This window comes from Rhineura floridana, chromosome 20, assembly GCF_030035675.1.
Source record: "Rhineura floridana isolate rRhiFlo1 chromosome 20, rRhiFlo1.hap2, whole genome shotgun sequence".
In the NCBI taxonomy this organism is placed as follows: domain Eukaryota; kingdom Metazoa; phylum Chordata; class Lepidosauria; order Squamata; family Rhineuridae; genus Rhineura; species Rhineura floridana.
In genome coordinates, this window is record NC_084499.1 from 3,055,668 (window position 1) to 3,073,216 (window position 17,549).

The 17,549-nt window shown below is 46.1% G+C and overlaps 1 protein-coding gene across 6 annotated transcripts in view; it reads left to right on the plus strand.

Annotated features, from left to right (window-relative positions):
• DAB2IP (DAB2 interacting protein) overlaps positions 1–17,549 on the plus strand; it is a 366,040-nt gene that overhangs the window by 150,812 nt on the left and 197,679 nt on the right. For all 6 annotated transcript variants that reach the window (XM_061604328.1, XM_061604332.1, XM_061604329.1 and 3 more), the window contains one exon: positions 12,269–12,387. In XM_061604328.1, coding sequence (XP_061460312.1) covers positions 12,269–12,387 — 119 coding nt within the window. The remainder of the gene's footprint in view (positions 1–12,268; positions 12,388–17,549) is intronic.

Below are 17,549 nucleotides of genomic sequence, written 5' to 3' on the forward strand. Positions count from 1 at the left end.
TTATAGGAGGGGGAATACATTTCTGTCAGTTGGCGATTATTATCTCCTTTAATCTCAAAGATGCTCGCCTTCTCTCTTGTGCTTGTGTCTGGGACTTCACAAGTGTGTTTCTGATTGGGATCTAGTGCTCTCCGTCGAAAAATAAATCTCCTGCATTTTATACAGAGTGCGCCAAAGATGGTTAAGCATGAAAGTTATTAGACTGATTTGGAAAATACTTCAAACTTTGTAATGCCCTCTAAATATATGAATTGTCTGGAAGCTTGCAACTTTTTTTTTCTTTTGTAGGGGAGGGGACACTCTCAACGAGTATTTTTATGCATGCTTAAAATAAGTATCTGTTGCCCATGGATCGCTCCCTCCCCAAAGGCTGAGTTCTGCCAGAGAATGTCTGCAAGCTGAGATGTCAGTTGGGGGAAATTAACAGTGTAGGTTCTGGGCAAGAGGTTGGAGTTAGACGAATGATCAGTTTGGCAAGAAACAAAAGCCTAGTCTGTGAGACAGGAGGAACTGTGTGCTGTGGCAAGGGGGGCGGAGAGGCCTACCCCACTCTACCCAAAAAGTCTCCTAGAGCAGCTTATATACAAGGCTGCCCCTTTCTGCAGGCTTACAATCTAAAAAACACAACACAAAAGGAAAGAAGGAGGTGGAGGGAAGAAGGGGGGAAGCACACTCAGGGATTGATTCTTAAAATTAAATAGGTCTTACCATGACCAGCCAGAATGGAAACAGTTCAGGGGCATGGGGCAAATCCTGAGGGAGCTGGTCTTCCAGCTAATCCAATAAACCCTGCTTCTGATCTCTCCCTCTGACTCATTTGCTGGAAGTCAGCAAGGGCCAGACTCCAAGACCAGGAGGGAGTTTGCTGCCATTCCAATTGGGCCGTAAGCAGGCACATGGTCCAGGCAAGGGTTCAAATTCTGGAGCAGAGGCAGGTCTGCACACCAGAGAGGAGGCTCTCCATTCTCTCAAGCTGGGGCCTTTGCAGGCTTGGTGGACTGGGATTGGCCCTTGGGGGGGTCAGCTGACAGAATGCTCAGGCAGGATGGCACCACCCAGGTGGCACCCTTGAAACACAGCGCTCAGTCTGCTGGGGCAGCAGTGGAAACGGAGGGCTGTTGCAAGGTGCCTGATCCAACCCTCTAGCTTCGAGGCACATCCATCTGCCACAAAGTATTAGACAGGATCGTAATTGCACTGGAGCAGAGCTTACAGCTGGCCATTGCATTCAGAGGCGTTTTGGATATCCTGCAACAAGACCTTATCAAGCATGTTGCCCAAACAAAGAAGCCCCTCATCTCCTCCCTTCTCCTTATGCAGTTTTGACTATTGCAAAACCTGTGCCGTGTCTGGCTGGCACAAGAGAGGGGATGCTTCTCAGTGGTGGCTCCACAACTACGGAACATTTCCTTCCCCCCCCCCAAGAAGTGGTTCAATTGGCTCCACCTCTGCAGGCCTTTAAGTGGGTACATTTATTTCAGATGAGGGGGCAGGTAAAAGACATTGTGATCCCCTAGGGTTTTAACTGGCTATAAGGTTTAAAAAAAAAAAAAACTTTGCTGTTTTGATATGATATGATTTCCTTTTTAAAAATGTGTTTTTAAATTTGTATATTTGTTTTTAATGTTTTTAATTGTTGTAAACTGCCCAGAGAGCTTTGGCTATGGGGTGGTATACAAATGCAATAAATAAATATGATGCTGTCTTGGCTAGTCTTCATTATGGCTGTTTTTTTTAAATGCTCTTATTCTTGTATTTTACCAAGAGTTTGTCATTTCTTTGGTGGTCATTTGACTTTAGTATTTTCAACAATGCATGGAAGCCACCCTGCGAGGGCAGCCAAGCCTAAAAGTCAACTTCCAAATATTTTAAATTAACAAATCATGCACCGAGTTCTCTCTACTTACCCACTCCTCTTCACTTTGTGAAACTGTAGGCTGTGCGCTCATACCTGTCATCAATCAAGATGGTAGCAGGGGCATCCGCCCCCTAGGAAGCCCCTGCTGCCATCTTGGTTGATGGCATGCATGCATGCACAGCATGCATGTCATTCACAGGGATGGGACAGGTAGGTGGGGTGTGCTTGTGGGCTTAATGAAGCCAGCACTGACTGTATTGGGGGGGGTGCCTGGGAGCTCCTTCTCCACGATCTGCAGCAGGGTCAGGATCCAACGCTGCATTGGATTGCAAAATGGAAGTGCTACCCTCCCACCCTAAGGAGGGACCCTTCTGGGCTGCAAGGGCCCTAGGCCAGGGCCCAAGGTGGCCGCCCTCTGGCACCAGCCCTGGATATAAGCCTTGTAGCAGAATAGTAACTGACAAGGACAGGGATGCAAGCGCAGCACAGTCCAAACAAATCAGAGACAAGCACAAAGACTCAGTCTAGGTCCAAAACGTGATCCAGAGGCAAGGTCAGTATCACATGGGGTTCAGGCAAGGATTTCCAGGGATTGCTTATTCATGAGGAGACCCCTCCCCTGTGTACATACTTGCTGTTTTTCAGGCTCCAGTGCATCTGCGGTTCTGTTTTTTATAAACTGGGTGCACACAACGTTAGCCATGCTCCGCCCTGTTTATCTCCTAAAAGTGGGCATTTTGAGTTATGATGCACTAGCCAGCTTCTTGCTGGCTTCAAAACTGTTCAGTCGATCAACCCGTTGTGACTCTGAGGTGTGTACAATTGGAACACTTTGCTGTGGGTGATCCTAAATCTCTGACATCAGTGGAGGGGGGCGTTATCCCCATTTCCTGCCAGCAGGTTTGGAACATTTCATTTCTGGTGCTCCTACTTCTACTATTTCCCTCCACCACCCCTTTTACTGCCCAAAAAAAAATATTGGCAGAGCAGCCACCTTGACCCAGCTGCACAAAATTCTTAATGTTACCAGGTTGCAGGGAATGGGCTGCTTGCCGTTAAAGACAAACACACAGGATTTGTTACAATCCTGACCACGTTTATTCTGAAGCAACTTTCTATCGTGACCTTCAATAAATTTTTATTACTCTGATCCTGCAAAAAATTCCCGGGGGCGCAGATGTGTTTTACTTAGATTAGCTGCTGGCTGATCGGAATGCACAGGTCACAACTAAGGTGACTAGTTTCTGTGCAGCCGTTATCGCTTGTCGAAGAAGGATGATAATGTGATTATTTTAATGTTTTGTCGTGAGTTTTTTTATCTTCAGGTGTGCATAAATTATTATTAGTGCTGCGGTTCCCCCCCATGCTTTCTGTATACTGCGTTTCTCTTTTATATTTGCTGCTTGTTGTCCAAAATGAAAATGGCTATTATTCTGAAATAAGTCCCACTTAGTTCCGTGGGACTTGCTTGCAGGCACAGAAAGGAGAGGTTCCTCCCAGCGCCCCCAGGATGGGGCTTACTTGAGGGTGAGCAGAAAGTGCTGGAACAGGCAAAGTGTACAACAGTGCGATTCACAGCAAGCTGTCCCTCGTCTCAGTTGTGATATGGGGGGGAGGGAGCCAGATTGGGGAGAGAAAAGAAGGCATTTGTGTGTGCCAGCCTCATAGTACAATTCTAACCATGTCTAGTCAGGAGTAAATAGCAATGCTGGCGAGGAGAACTGTAGCTTCTGGTATCTTGGAAGTCTGGTAAACACGCACGCACAAAAAACACTTCTGTGCATGTGCAAATGATGCCAGCATGATGACAATATCCTGGGTAGAGAAATAAGCCGGGGATGTGCATAAGGCTCAAATATCCCACCCACCCCTCTCTGCTCCAAGGGTTCTTCAGTGGGTCTCCCCCCAAGGGGATCCCCAGCTCTTGTTCCAGGGGACCCTGCCTGCTCCTCAAGGTCCACAGCCTGTGGGGTGTCCGGCTCCAATGCTGAGGCCTCTGTCTGGAACCAGATCAGGGCTAGGCATGGCACCGTGTAATGACATCACGTGGCACAGTCTGTACGACTAGAGAGTGGAGGGGAGGGGAGGGAGACTGACAAGCCGGAGAGGGAGCCCTCCAACAAGTGTCCTTTGTAATGTCTCATTGTTTGAGCTTCATTTCCTTGCATGTGGTAGGTGTGCGTGCCTCTGAGAGTATGAAGCAAAGCTCAGCTCCCAGACAGTGACTAATATCAGTCTTGATGTGTAGAAGAGTCAGCCCTTGAAAGGGTGTGAAGAATAAAACCTGAAAAGGCCCGACAAGTTGTTCTTTTGGATGGAATCCTCAGAGGGGAGGGGTGGGGGAGGAAACGCCGCCTCCCATCAGGAGGGGAAGGACGGAGAGAGACAATAGGGTGGCCTTCCCCATCAGGAGGGCGTGCTGTAGAGGTGACACAAGAACATCAGCAGAGCCCGGCAGCTGGATCAGAGCAAAGGGCCATCTAGACCCCCTAGTACCATGCTTTGATATCAACTTATTGATGTAAGAACTAGTAGGCATCATTTAATTATTAGGAATTTGTTAGGAAAGTGGTGCCTCTTAATGTATTGTCATTGAAAGTTGTTATTGATGCTTTTAAATAATGCTAATACTTTGTAATCTAATGTTTGTAAATTGTATTGTTTTTCTTGATGTGTATTCTGTATTTGTGTTTATTTTCTGTAAGCCGCCTTAAGGCCCTTTTGGCCAAAAGGTGGCATAGAAATAGAAATACACAATACTAATACTAGTATTGATTGATTGATTGATTGATTGATTGATTGATTGATTGATTGATTGATTGATTGATTAGATTTTGTCCAGCCACTCTGGGCGACGTACATAATAAAATCATCCAAATACATTAAAACATTAAAATCTCAACAATATAATAAACCTAACCCACCCCAAAAGCCTGTCTGAAGAGCCAGGTCTTCAAGGCCTGGCAGAAGCTCATCAGAGTGGGGGCGTGATGGAGACCTTTTGGGAGGGAATTTCACAGAGTGGGGGCCACAATAGAAAAAGCCCTCTCCCTAGTCCTCACCAGTCTAGCTGTTTTAACTGGTGGGACAGAGAGGAGGCCTTTTGAGGCTGATCTTGTTGCGTGGAATCCTTGATGAGGCTGGAGGCACTCTTTCAGATAGACTGGGCCGAGACCATGTAGGGTTTTAAAGGTCAAAACCAACACCTGGAATTGGGCCCGGAAAATAACCGGCAGTAGTAGTAGTAGTCATAGTAATAGTCATAGTCATAGTAGACTATGGACTAGCATCCTGTTTTCTCACAGTGGCCAACATCAAAGGGAAGCCCACAAGCAGGCCATGAACAGCCCTCCACTGCTGTTGCTCCCCAGGACCTGGCGACTCAGGGTAGACTGCCTCTGGACATGGAGTTTCCATTTTACATCATCAGAGCTAGCAGCCGTTGAGAAACACCCTCACCTATTGTCGAATCGTCCTTTGAAAGCCACCTAAAACCAGGGACGTCACTGGTGGCTCTGCTGCTGCCCAGCTCCCCGCTGTCCAGCCCCTCCCCCTCTCCCACCTGGTAAGCGGCAGCAACGTGCGGCGTTGGGAAGCCGGAAGAGCCCCCCTCCAGTCAGTGTGGCCAATGGCCAGGGATGATCCAGTGGAGCTCTTCTCCCCCTGGACAAGCATACATTCGCTTGCTGTGTACCAGGGACGACCCACCAGCCGCTGCCTTTACAGCAGCAAATTCCATGAGTTAATTCTGCATTAGATGACTAAGCCCTTTCTTTTCTCTGTCCTGAATCTCAGTTTCACTGCATGGCCCTCATTTATTATTTCATACATTTCTTTCATGTTCCCCATCTTTTCTTGGGGAGGGAAATCTTATAAGAGTATCAGAAGAGCCTGGCTGCTGGCTCAGGCCAAAGGGGGCCCCTCTAGTCCAGCATCCCGTCCTCACAGTGGCCCACCAGAGGCCCCAATGGGAAGCCCATCAAGGCAGGACCAGAGTACAACAGCAGTGCTCTCCCCATTTGGGATTTCTAGCAACTGGGGTCCAGAGGCATTTCCTGCCTCTGAATAGCCTTTCTTCCTAGGGAAGAGTCCAGCGTGTGTGCACACCCGTCCATCTGTTCCGTCCAGTCATGCCATTTCTCAGGGACAACGGCCGGAAAAGCTGCATTTATTATTGATTGCATCGCATGTATATGCTGCTTTTCCGCCAAGGCGCCCAAGGCAGCTTGCAATGTATACATGCGAGGGGAGAAAGAGCTGTCCTTCTTGTTTCTCAGAGTTTCTCATTTTGCCAGTCTTACATCCAGCACTCCACATTTCTGCAGCAATTTGCAAATGCTTTAAAGAAAAATCCTCATGAAAATTCTGCATCACTGCGAATTTCTCCTAATAAACACAGTTTTGACCGATGTACACTTTTTTTGCAAGCAGCTTCTCGTAATATAATGCATTTTTGTATGTTATTTTCACTCATTTATTCATTTTTTGCCCATTCTCTCCAACATACGCATTTTTGTAAATGTTTTGGTTGGCGAACTGCATTGCAAACTTCGAATAAGTGCAGACTTTGAAGGATGGTTGTGTTTCAGTTCTCATATTGTTTTGGAAAGTGTGAGTTTGATAGATGCAGCTTTAAATGCAAACAGAATCAAATTGCTCACCCATCCTTAGCTGCGGCTGATGGGCGTTGTGGTCCAACAACATCTGGAAGACTCCGAGAGGTTCCCCATCCCTCCAGTATGCACTCTGTGGTGGAACCAGATGGGAAGTAAGATGGGAAGAGAGAAAAGAAAAAGCTTTGCCTGTTAAAATTCAGCCTGAGTTGAAGGCATTCAAAGAAAGGGAAGGAGGGGGTGCCAGAAAAAAAATGTAAACTCTACTCCAGAGAGTGCTGTGCTAGATAAAAGGTGCTAGGTGTAGATCAAAGATCTTTGTGCTTCTTTTTCCCTGAATATATATATATATATATTTACTAATACGCAAAAAACCTTGCGGTTTAAGAATGTACCTATAGCCCACAGATATTTCTACCAAACTTTAAAAAGCAGGGAAATTGGGCAGCTATAGTGAATGCACCAGAGGAGCAGGAGACTTGACCTCCTCTCTGAAATATTGTACTGCCCTACAAAGTTGTCAAAATGCAAACACAATTTGGGTTGCTCTTTCACAGTCCAATCCACTTGCTGTGTAGCTTGGAAGAATTTGGTAACATGTGCCTCTGAGCATATGGTGAGTGGTGGCAACACCTGCCATCTCCAAAGATGGAGAATTATATTTTTGTATGTTTGTTGGTGTTCTTCTTACTTTGCTTCTTTCCTGTGTTACTAATGTTTCTACAGAGAATCTAAACCAGAAAATTTCCTCCCCTCCTTATTCATCCTAGAAATCTGTGTCAAATGTATTTTTATTAATTTCAAAGCCTTTTTATTTGTCATTGTCATGTGATGGTGAAGACAGCCTTTTGTGTTTTATATGGGAGGTTATGGTCTATTTCTATTTTGGGTGCATTAACAGTTGAATCTGAAACTGCAGTTTGATGTAAAATCAGACGGATCACAATACGTTGCTACTTCAGCCATGACTCTAGCTGTTGGAAAAAAGAAGATGCATGTTTTCAGCCTGCTATGTTTAAACCACTTTAAGGCAAGGTGTTCACGATCAATTAAAAACATAGAGCACATCTAGAATTTTGCTAGAATATATTTCACCTTCCACTGTCTTATCTTGTGCAAATTGAGATACTTCTGAGGTCCACTGGAGACTATTTTGCAGAAGTCAGTGCCATTATTCCACAATTATGTTTGGAGTTTTTTTAGGATAAATTTTGCAAAGTGTTGCTGTACTTCACATATTCATAGAAACAAAAGCAAAAGAAAATGATTTCCTATAGGAAACTTCACTAAAATTGCAAAGTAAATCAGACATATTTAAAGTGACCATCTCAACTATATCAACTGTCTTAATAATGTTGCTTCCTCCCGGCTAAAACAAAATCAGCACAGGACGTATCTTCTTTCTATTATTTGGGCTGATTACAGGTGTTGCCACCACTCACCATATGCTCAGAGGCACATGTTACCAAATTCTTCCAAGCTACACAGCAAGTGGATTGGACTGTGAAAGACCAACCCAAATTGTGTTTGCATTTTGACAACTTTGTAGGGCAGTACAATATCTCAGAGAGGAGTTCAGGTCTCCTGCTCCCCTGGTGCATTCACTATAGCTGCCCAATTTCCCTGCTTTTTAAAGTTTGGTAGAAATATCTGTGGGCTATAGGTACATTCTTAAACCGCAAGGTTTTTTGCCTATTAGTGAATTTCCCTGCTTTTTAATCCGGGAGGTAAGAAATGGGATCCTGTGCAAGTTTGCTGAGAATGGATTGATCATTTGCATGCTTATTGAGTTAAGTGGGATTTACACACACACACACCAGGCAATCATGCTTAGGATAGGTGAAACTGACTACAGGGGATGGGGAGGGGGAGGAGGGAGGGGTGGAAAGGCAGAGGGGAGGACTGGGATGGGAGCAGGCAGGAGGGGGAGGGGAGAAGAAGGACAGATGTGGTCATTTGCATGTTTATTGAGTTCAGTGGGATTTACTCCCGTGCAATCATGCTTAGGATAGGTAAAACTGACCGGGGGGGAGGAGGGATGGAGGGATGGAGTGGGCAGGGGAGGCAGAAGAAGGAAGAGGGCAGGGGAGGAGAAAGGGAGAGGAAAGGGGAAGGAGGGAAAAGATAGGTCTGATCATTTGTATGATTATTGAGTTGAATCGGATATACTCCTATGCAATCATAATTAGGATAGGTAAAACTGACCAGGCTGGGCCTGCCAACCAAGATGTCTTCTGTATCTTTCAAAGTTGTGCAGGGGGAAGGGAGAATTTCACCTTGTGGATTTTCCCATTACAGTGTTGCAAAAACACCTGCACTTGGCTGACTTTCTCTTCTCCTAAAGATACAGGATCAGTCTCAGGCCCTGAACCTGGCAACCCTACCTCCCACCCAAATTTAAAACAAAGCTGTCCCCGGCCACATCCACACCAGGCCTCTATTACACTTTGGACAATCATTATTTATTTATCTATTTATTTAGTGTATTTATATACCGCCCCATAGCCGAAGCTCTCTGGGCAGTTTGCAATAACTAAAAACATTAAAAACAAATATACAAATTTAAAAACACATCTTTTAAAAACAATTTAAAACAATTTATCATGGCTTCTCTCAAAGCCATGGCTCAAAGCCAATCATGGTTTCTCTCAAAGAATCCTGGGACGTGTAGTTAGTGAAGGGTGCTGAGAGTTGCTGGGAGACGCCCTGTTTCCCTCACAGACCTTCAATCAGAGTGGCTGACTGTTAACCATTCTGTCAGGGGAATAGGAGTCTCCTCTCAGCACCCTTCACAAACGACACTTCCCAGGATTCTTTGGGGGAAGCCATGACTGTCTCAAGTGAAATCAAGTCTGGTGTGGGTGTGGCCCTCTGATTAGCCAAGCCCAGCAGCTGTGAGGCTTTTAGAACACTGACAGTTGGTCCTTACTGAGCATGCCCGACACTATCATAGGGTTCCAGCCAAAATTTCTTAAATTAATTAAAGATCAGCCAGGCATTTTTTAAACCTTTAAACTGCAGTAAATGAGGTCAGAGTATGGGGCAAGGTCAGTATTAGGATTACATGTACTCTGTGAACATGGCTGATTTTTAATGAATTTCAACAGATTATGAGAACTCTGGCAGAAAAAAGTCCAAAAGGGCTCTAAGGTTTTTCTCTCTCTTTTTAGACTTTGAACTCTCGATTCTCTCTAACTGTTTTGGGTATCGCCATGAAAATTGACAGGGTTGTTAAGCAAACGTTTCTGAGTTCAGAACTATAAGTTTTGCAAGGTGTTGTTTTGAAATGAGCTTATGGGAAGCATCAGAATGGCATTTTCCATTGAACATTGCGGAATGTGAAAAATCCATGCTGGCTATAGTATACAGCCGCTCTCGTGGCTGTATAATATATCCTCTCATACTGCACAATGTTCGTATATAATTTCCTAAGGTACTCTGTAGCCATGGTGATAAGGAAGGTATCATTACCTGAATGGAGAAAGGCAGACAGATAAAGGGAAAAAGCCCAAATGGCTTGTCCTTCCTTTCAAAAATCAAAAAGTGGTGGCGAAGGTCTTAAGTTTGCTATCTGCCACTTTCCAGAATCCTTCCCACGGTCTTTGCTGTTGCACGGAGCAGAGGGCGGTGCCAGAAACGGGGAGGGGGCACGCTGGAGTGCCTCAAATAGTAATTTGCATATTTTAACTCCACTGTAATTTACATGGTGGGCCTCGCTGAGCTTCTGTCATTGTGGAATCCAGGGTGTCAGGCTGCAATGGGCACACAGTGGCCACGATCCCAAGGTCTGTGGGAGCTCTGAGTGAAGCATGCGTTGAGGCTGATGTAGAGCACCACGTAGACCAGATATTTGGGACTGCAGCTGCCATCAGCCCCAGCCAACACTGATGGGAGTTGACAGTCCAAAACATCTGGAAGTCACCAGCTTGGGAAGCTTTGTTTTATGGCAGTCAGGGAGTGCCCCATGACTTAACCTGGCCAAAGATGACTGTTGAGAGGATGGGTGCAGCAGCTCTGTCCTTCAGCCAAAGCTGAAACATAAGGCCCAGGGACCTCAGTGGCTAGGAGCGCCTTTCACCAGCTTCGACTGGTTAGACAGCTGTGGCCATATCTGCACCAGGATAGCCTGACCATTGTTGTCCATGCACTGGTAACCTCCAGGCTGGATTTCTGTAATGTGCTCTATGTGGGGCTACCCTTGAGATTAGTCTGGAAGCTGCAGCTGGTGCAAAATGCGGTGGTGAGACTGCTCACTGGGGGCAGGGTATCGCCAACATGTCACCCCGCTGCTGAAAGAACTGCACTGGCTGCCCATTTGTTACCGGGCCAAGTTCAAGGTTCTGGTTTTGGTGTACAAAGCCTTATACAGCTCGGGACCAGGATACCTGAAAGACCGTCTTACCCCTTATATACCCAGTTGATCACTGCGCTCTGCAAGTGAGGGCCTCCTGCAGATACCATCTTATCAGGAGGTCTGTTCTGCACAACATAGGAAACGGATTTTTCGTGTAGTGGTACCTATCCTTTGGAATTCCCTCCCCTTAGATATTATACAGGCGCCATCTCTGTTACCTTTTTTGTGCCTACTGAAGACCTTCCTCTTTCAACAAGCCTTTTGAGTAGAGACCTTATCCCAGTCTGCCTCTGTGTTGGAATTGCTTTTAAAGATTTTTTTAAAGATTTTGTAAATATATATATAAGTTTTTAAAGATGTTTTGTTTTTAAGGATGTTTTGTTGTAATATATTTTAAAGCCTGGAGGAAGGGTAGGATATAAATTTAATAAATAAATAAATAGGATCTGAGGGGCCAGAGGCAAGTGCATAGTTGAAACCAGGTGTGTGTGGGGGGGGGTGTCACCGTTCAAGAGAGCAGGCACTTAGCTGGTGTCCTCCAAGTAGAGATGAGTTGCTCATACTGGGGCGAAAACTGTGAGGCTGCCTTATAGGGCTGGGTGTGCTGGGACGGGCCCTTTGGGGGGGGTCAGCTGATGGAATGCTAAGGCAGGCTGGCACTGCACCCTAGGTGGCACCCTTGAACCACACAGCTCAGTCTGCCAGGCTGGCAGAGGGAACAGAGCACACAACGGCTCTCCCCTCTCCCAAAATGGCTCCTTTCCCTGCCACTCTTGGACTGTCAGCACTAGTCCCCAAAGGCTGCTTGGGTGAGCCAAGCTAGCAATGACATTGGTTTAAGTCTGTGGTGGAGATGGGCCTTACTTGGTTCTGCCTGCGTTTGCCCCAAGGTGTGCACCTGAGCGGTGGTGGTCATTCTTTTAAGGTGGCCCACACAGCATCCCCCTTTGCTCCCCCATACACACACACATATATATCCAGGTGAGTGTGATTAGCTTGCCCACCTTTCTGTTGGCAGGAGGTTACACCTTTGTCCTGGAGTGTGGCACAGATTGTCCCAGCCCGAGTGATGGGCAGAAGCCCCTCTCCTCCCTGGAGTCCCGCACACACACACCTCCCACATGGGAGTCTTTTGATGTGCCCAGGAGTTGCAATATGCTTGTCTTGTATCTCGGTGATATCTAAAAAAAAGAAAGAAAAGAAAAGTGAGCGGGTGGTTGCCAAGGTAACCGAGGCTTAGGGGAGTCTCACGCCGACGTAGCATCACCGGCAGAAGCTGGATGGCATCTTTGTGCCGCGGCAAAGAGGCAGCACGCATCTCTGTGCCACTGCTGCCGCGGAAGAGCCAGCGTGCAGAACTTGCCTGGCAGATGTCTGTCTGTCTGTCTCTGTCTCTCTCTCTGCCCGTCTCCGTAATTTTCGTCTCCTTCTGTCACCTCACAGGGGTTCCTGAGCCGCCGGCTAAAAGGCTCCATCAAAAGGACAAAGAGCCAACCCAAGCTTGAGAGAAACAGCAGCTTCCGGCACATTCTGCCTGGCTTCAAGAGCGTGGACAATGAGAGGTGAGGGGCCTGGCGGACGTGTCTTTGGTGTCCAAGTGAAGATATTGATTTCCTTTCCCTGCTGCCTGGCGTTGCCCTTCAGGCCAAGCCAGAGCAAAGGGCCCGGTCTGAGGTGACAGGAGGCGGTTCATTTCTTTAAAAGCAATTGGTGATTTAAATCCTTCTCCCCCCCAGTCGTGGGGGCAGTGAAGAGCTTGCTGCTTTCTTTTTTGCAAAACATGTCCAGTGTGATTGGAAACCTGTGCATGGGGCAGGGGGGAGGCAAAATGAAACTGTCCAGTTTGTGGACTGGCGCAGTCACCGAAAACAGAATAGTGCAGGGGATTAGGATGCCGTCTCTGTCAACTGGATGTTGAGCAACACTGAGTAGAGAGGATCTGCACGTTTCTCACCTCTGCTGTGTGGTGGTCTTGCTCCATGATGCTGAACCAGAACAGAATGTTGTGGGGTTTATTTGCCACGCAAGAAGGGTGTGTTGTGGCTAGATACAAAGCTAAATCCAGAGGGATGCGTTTCGCATGCGCCAAATGAGGCACCAGATGAAAAAATGGGCAAGTTGGGGCAAGTCTCGCATTACCTAATGTTTAGGAGCTTATCGGATTATTCTCAGGTTTTGAACATATGTGTAACTGCCACACCCACCAAAAAACCTGAAGTGAGTTTTGTTTTTGAGCTGGAGGTTTGCTCAGAGTGACCCAGTTTTCTATTTTTTTAATTTAAATTTAAATGGGAAGAAACTTGCTTGCAAAGACCTTTTCAGATTTGATGCGAAGAGTAGCACGATATCGTATTGTACCTTGTCAACAGAATTTGTTGCTGCTGCTAGGGGTTTCCATGTGTCAAATAGGCATTCTTACTTAACCAGGGGGCTTTGAAGCAATTCCCCAAGCAAACCTGGTTTGAGCATTATTCTGGAATTGAATGGGTGTGCCCTGCAAAGTATTGCTGTTATGTTTTTTTTAAAAGAATCACTGTCTGGTTTTGGGGTGCCTTTCTACAACTGAAGTGTGGCAATGATGTGTGAACCTCTGAAATGGCACCTTTGTTAGCGCCTAAGAGCATATGGCCTTTTGTATCCCAAAGATATAACGGGTTGCCATGGCCAGGACAGAATAAGGTTTCTGAGTTGGCATCTGGGGCAGGAAGGAGAGCATCCTGAAAAATAATATATTTGTCTGTGTTGGGGGGGCAGGGTGCCAAGCTCAAGGCAAAGGCGATGGATATTGGTGGGTCAGAGGATGCTATTGAAGCGGTAGCTATTGCGTGTCCATTTCCATTTGTCCAGAGATGCAAGAACACACACATGACTTTGATTTCCATCTGAACTGGAGCGAGGCAGGAAAGGACCATTTTGCTCCTTATCAGGAGTCGGAGGCCAATGTCATTCAGCACAAATAGTCTTACATTTCCACTCACTTTGGTTCATTTCTATAAATGAATAAATATGTAATCCAGATGGTGGGGGGGTCCCTGGCACATCTTGGGAGAGGAGCAGTTCAGAGTTTCCAGCAGAGTTCATTCCTGACATTTCTTTTCCTTTTAAAGAATTAGTCATTTCTCATAAGCATCTGTCTTCATTCATATCCAATTGACTACAGATCCCACTGACTGTGGCGAGTTTTCTCTATCTCCAACTCTGTTATATCCACAAAGGCAGTCAGAATAATAGATAGATAGGTGGATATATCCCTTCACAGATCTCACTGATTTCCCCTCTACTTTTTATGCCTTCCTTGACCACGCCCAGTTTCTCTCTCTCTCTCTCTCTCATCAGCGGTTTGCTTAAATCTTTTGCAATGTAAAGAGGTGTCTGCAATAGATCCTGACTTTGAATGGGAACAGATTGTACCCTGCAACATCCACCTTCTGCGTTTGCTTTGACCATGGCTTGGGACGTTTGGTCCACCTTTGGAGGACGTGGCTGCAGCCACCATCTTGTTGATGATTAAGCAATCTCCTTCAGGATCTAGGGTGGGCTGTTTTTTGCTGTGTCTGTCGAGCACTCAGAAGCGCTGTTGTGCTGGACAGCATTGTGTGTGTTTGTGTGTCTTGAGGAAGTAAGTGGAGAGCTGCGCAACAAAGAAAACAAAATATGTTATGATAGCTATATACACAAGTCAAAAGTCTGCTCTAAGAAAATGTGGATTCTTTATGTGCATATTAAGCTGGCTGGTTTGCTTGCTTGCTTTATATATTTGGAAAAAATACATCTCCTGCTTTTCAACTTTGAGAACCCAAAGAGTGTAAGATGTGCATATCATTTCTCATTTGTGCATACTTTATACAGAATCTGCTATTATTTATTTATTTATTAAATTTATATCCTGCCTTTCCTCTCAGAAGAAGCTAGTAATGAGGAGAGGTGAAGAAATGAATGTGGCCCCAGAACCCTGCCTCTTAGCCCCTGGAAATGCTGCTCATCTTCACAACTATGCTCTTCTGACAAGTCACCAAGTATTGCCCACATGTGACACTTAAAAAAAAACAACCTTTCCAGTCTTAAGGACTAGAAACCTGGTTTGCTTGTGTGCACATTTGAAATGCTGAGAATCTTATGTATGTGTATGCTGCATCTGGTACAAAAAATCAAAACTGTGTAAGCATTAAGAAAAGTGGTTTTAAGGGGCTGAAAGGAAACAGTGAAACGGTGTATGTGGTTGATGAAAAATAGCCCCTTATTTTTCCTTTCTCTGGCAACTGTTGCATTAGGAAGAGAGAGAAAAGGGCAAGGCACGATTGTCTGGTGCATCTCTGACGAGGTGCTGCTCTGAGCTTGCTTCTGTCCAGGCTGCCTCAGCTGGAGGTTGGCAGCGGTTGCTTCTCTGCACAAGGTGTGATTGTCTCATTGAGTCCTGCAGAGATGCAGCAAAAATATCTGCCTGTACAGGAACCTTTCCAGCATGTCTCTGTATGAGTCTCTCATCTGATCAGTGACTGGTGGGTATCCATCCCTGAGAATCCCCTGAGGGTTAGGGTTAATTTGTATTCTTAGTGAAATCTTTTTTGAGAGCAAGAGTGACATATGCATCTAATTTAAAGCTGTATCCCAAGTTATCAGAGGTTTGGGGAACACTCTCCTTGGGGCAATTGCTAGTCTGGCATATGCTCCAACTGTTCCTAATTACCAGGCTCTCTAATCCTTAATAAATTATCTTCGTCTCTATTTTGCCCTTCCCTTTCAAGGACCGAAAGGGGAAGGACAGTAGCTCTGTGATAGATAGAAAGGGCGGGGAATTCAATTCAGTTTGCATTTATAGGCAAACAAAAGTAATTCATATTTTCTGAAACAATACACCCACCAAAACACAGCCATCGTTCAAAATTCACTTTCTCTGAATTTTGCAATGCAGTTCTCCAGGTAAATGATGCGTACAAAAATCCGTACACTGGGCTAAGGTGTGCATGCAAATGCATATATCAGTGAAAATGTGCATTGTGAAAATGTGCGTACTAAAAGTGCATTGTATTAGGGGAAATTGCTTTCCCAATATGTGTAAATGAGGAGAAGTTTGCACTAAAACGAACTTTTCATGAAGACCTTGTGAGAGGCCACTTGCTATGCATGCAGAGGGCACCCAGGCTCAATCCCCAGTGAAGTCCCCAGTTTCAAAGGATCAGGTGTCAAGTGGTTTTTCTTTCTTTCCTAACTTAACATAGTGCCTTTTAGGGCCCAATTGCCCCTTCAAAGCAGTGTACAAAATTTGATCGGGTACAATAATAATAACAAAAATAAACCAGAATGAAACAATAATAACCCAGCTGTAATCACATTGTGCCCCCTTCAATAGCAGTTAGAACAATATCAGTGGCCATTAAGAAAAGCAATAATTTATTTTAAAAGACCTAAATAAAAAGCAGTTTCTTAAAGCTTTCCAAAGATGGGGGGGGGTCATTTGTGTTTCCTGGGGGAGAGAGTTCCATAAGTGTGGGGTCAACGGCAAAAAGGTTCTGGATACTTGTCTGCCTAATATCTCTGCTAGATAGGCCAGAAGCACAGGCCTTCCTCTGCCTAAGGTCCCAGGGAGTCACTGCTAGCCAGAGGAGACCATCCTTCGCCAACCTGGTCCCCTCCAGACGTTTGGGGCTACCACTCCCATCAGCCTCAGCCGGTGTGGCCCATGACTAGGGATGATGGCAGGGCAGATGGCAGGAGGACCAGCAGTAGGTGTACTCAGAGCCACCTAATTCTAGTGAACATAAGAAGAGTCCTGCAGCTGGAGTGGGCCAGTGGCCCAGGTAGTCCAGCCTCTCGTTTTCAGAGTGGCCAGCCAGAGGTCCCAATGGGAAGCCGGCAAGCAGGACCTAAGTGCAACAGCGGCTGTTCCCAGGAAGTGATATTTGGAAGCATACTGCCTCCAACAGTGGAGGGAGCACCTAGCCATTGTGGCTAATGGCCACTAACAGCCGTAACCTCCCTATATCCCCATCCTCCTCCCTGCTGAGTTCTACAAGGGCAACATTGTCTGAGAGTAAGTAGGAGGGACCTGACAGGCAGCGCCACCCCTTGGGCTGGCTGTAAGTCAGAAGGCAGCAGATTGAGGGTGATGGGACAGTGGCCAGGTTGATGTAAAGGACCAGCCTCCACTGACGGTAGTCCAGCCCGTTCTGGAGGGCACCAGGTTGGGGGAAGGCTGGAGTCAACAATACTGTGTTAGACAGACAAATCGCCTGACCTAGTAAAGGGTGAGTTGTGGCCCTGCAGAGTTCACCTCCTTGGATCACCTCCAGTATCTGAAATGGGTGCACATTCGTGTCAATGTCTGCACTTGAACACTAAAGCACTACTCATGGGATAGCTTGCAGTTTTGGACACTGCCATTTCTGAGGTGCCTTTCGAACAGGCAGAGCCTCTTGGTGGGTTATGAGGGTGCTGTTTTTTTCCCTACTAGACCTTTTTGTACCCATCATCACAGCAGAGGACAAAACAAATCCAGCAACCAACAAGAGGGGCAGGGAAAATGGGACCCAGGCAGGGAGAGGGTGTAAGAGAAACTGAGCCAGGAAGAAATGGATTCAAAATCCTTGCTCAGAGACCCACTTGCCCGGCGGCCAACCTGTGACCCCAGCCTCAGTTCTCCCATCTGTAAAATGAGAAATAATTATTTTTCCTGGGGCAGCAGCAGAGATAGATTGTAAAGCACTCTGTGTGTGACAGGGCTGGG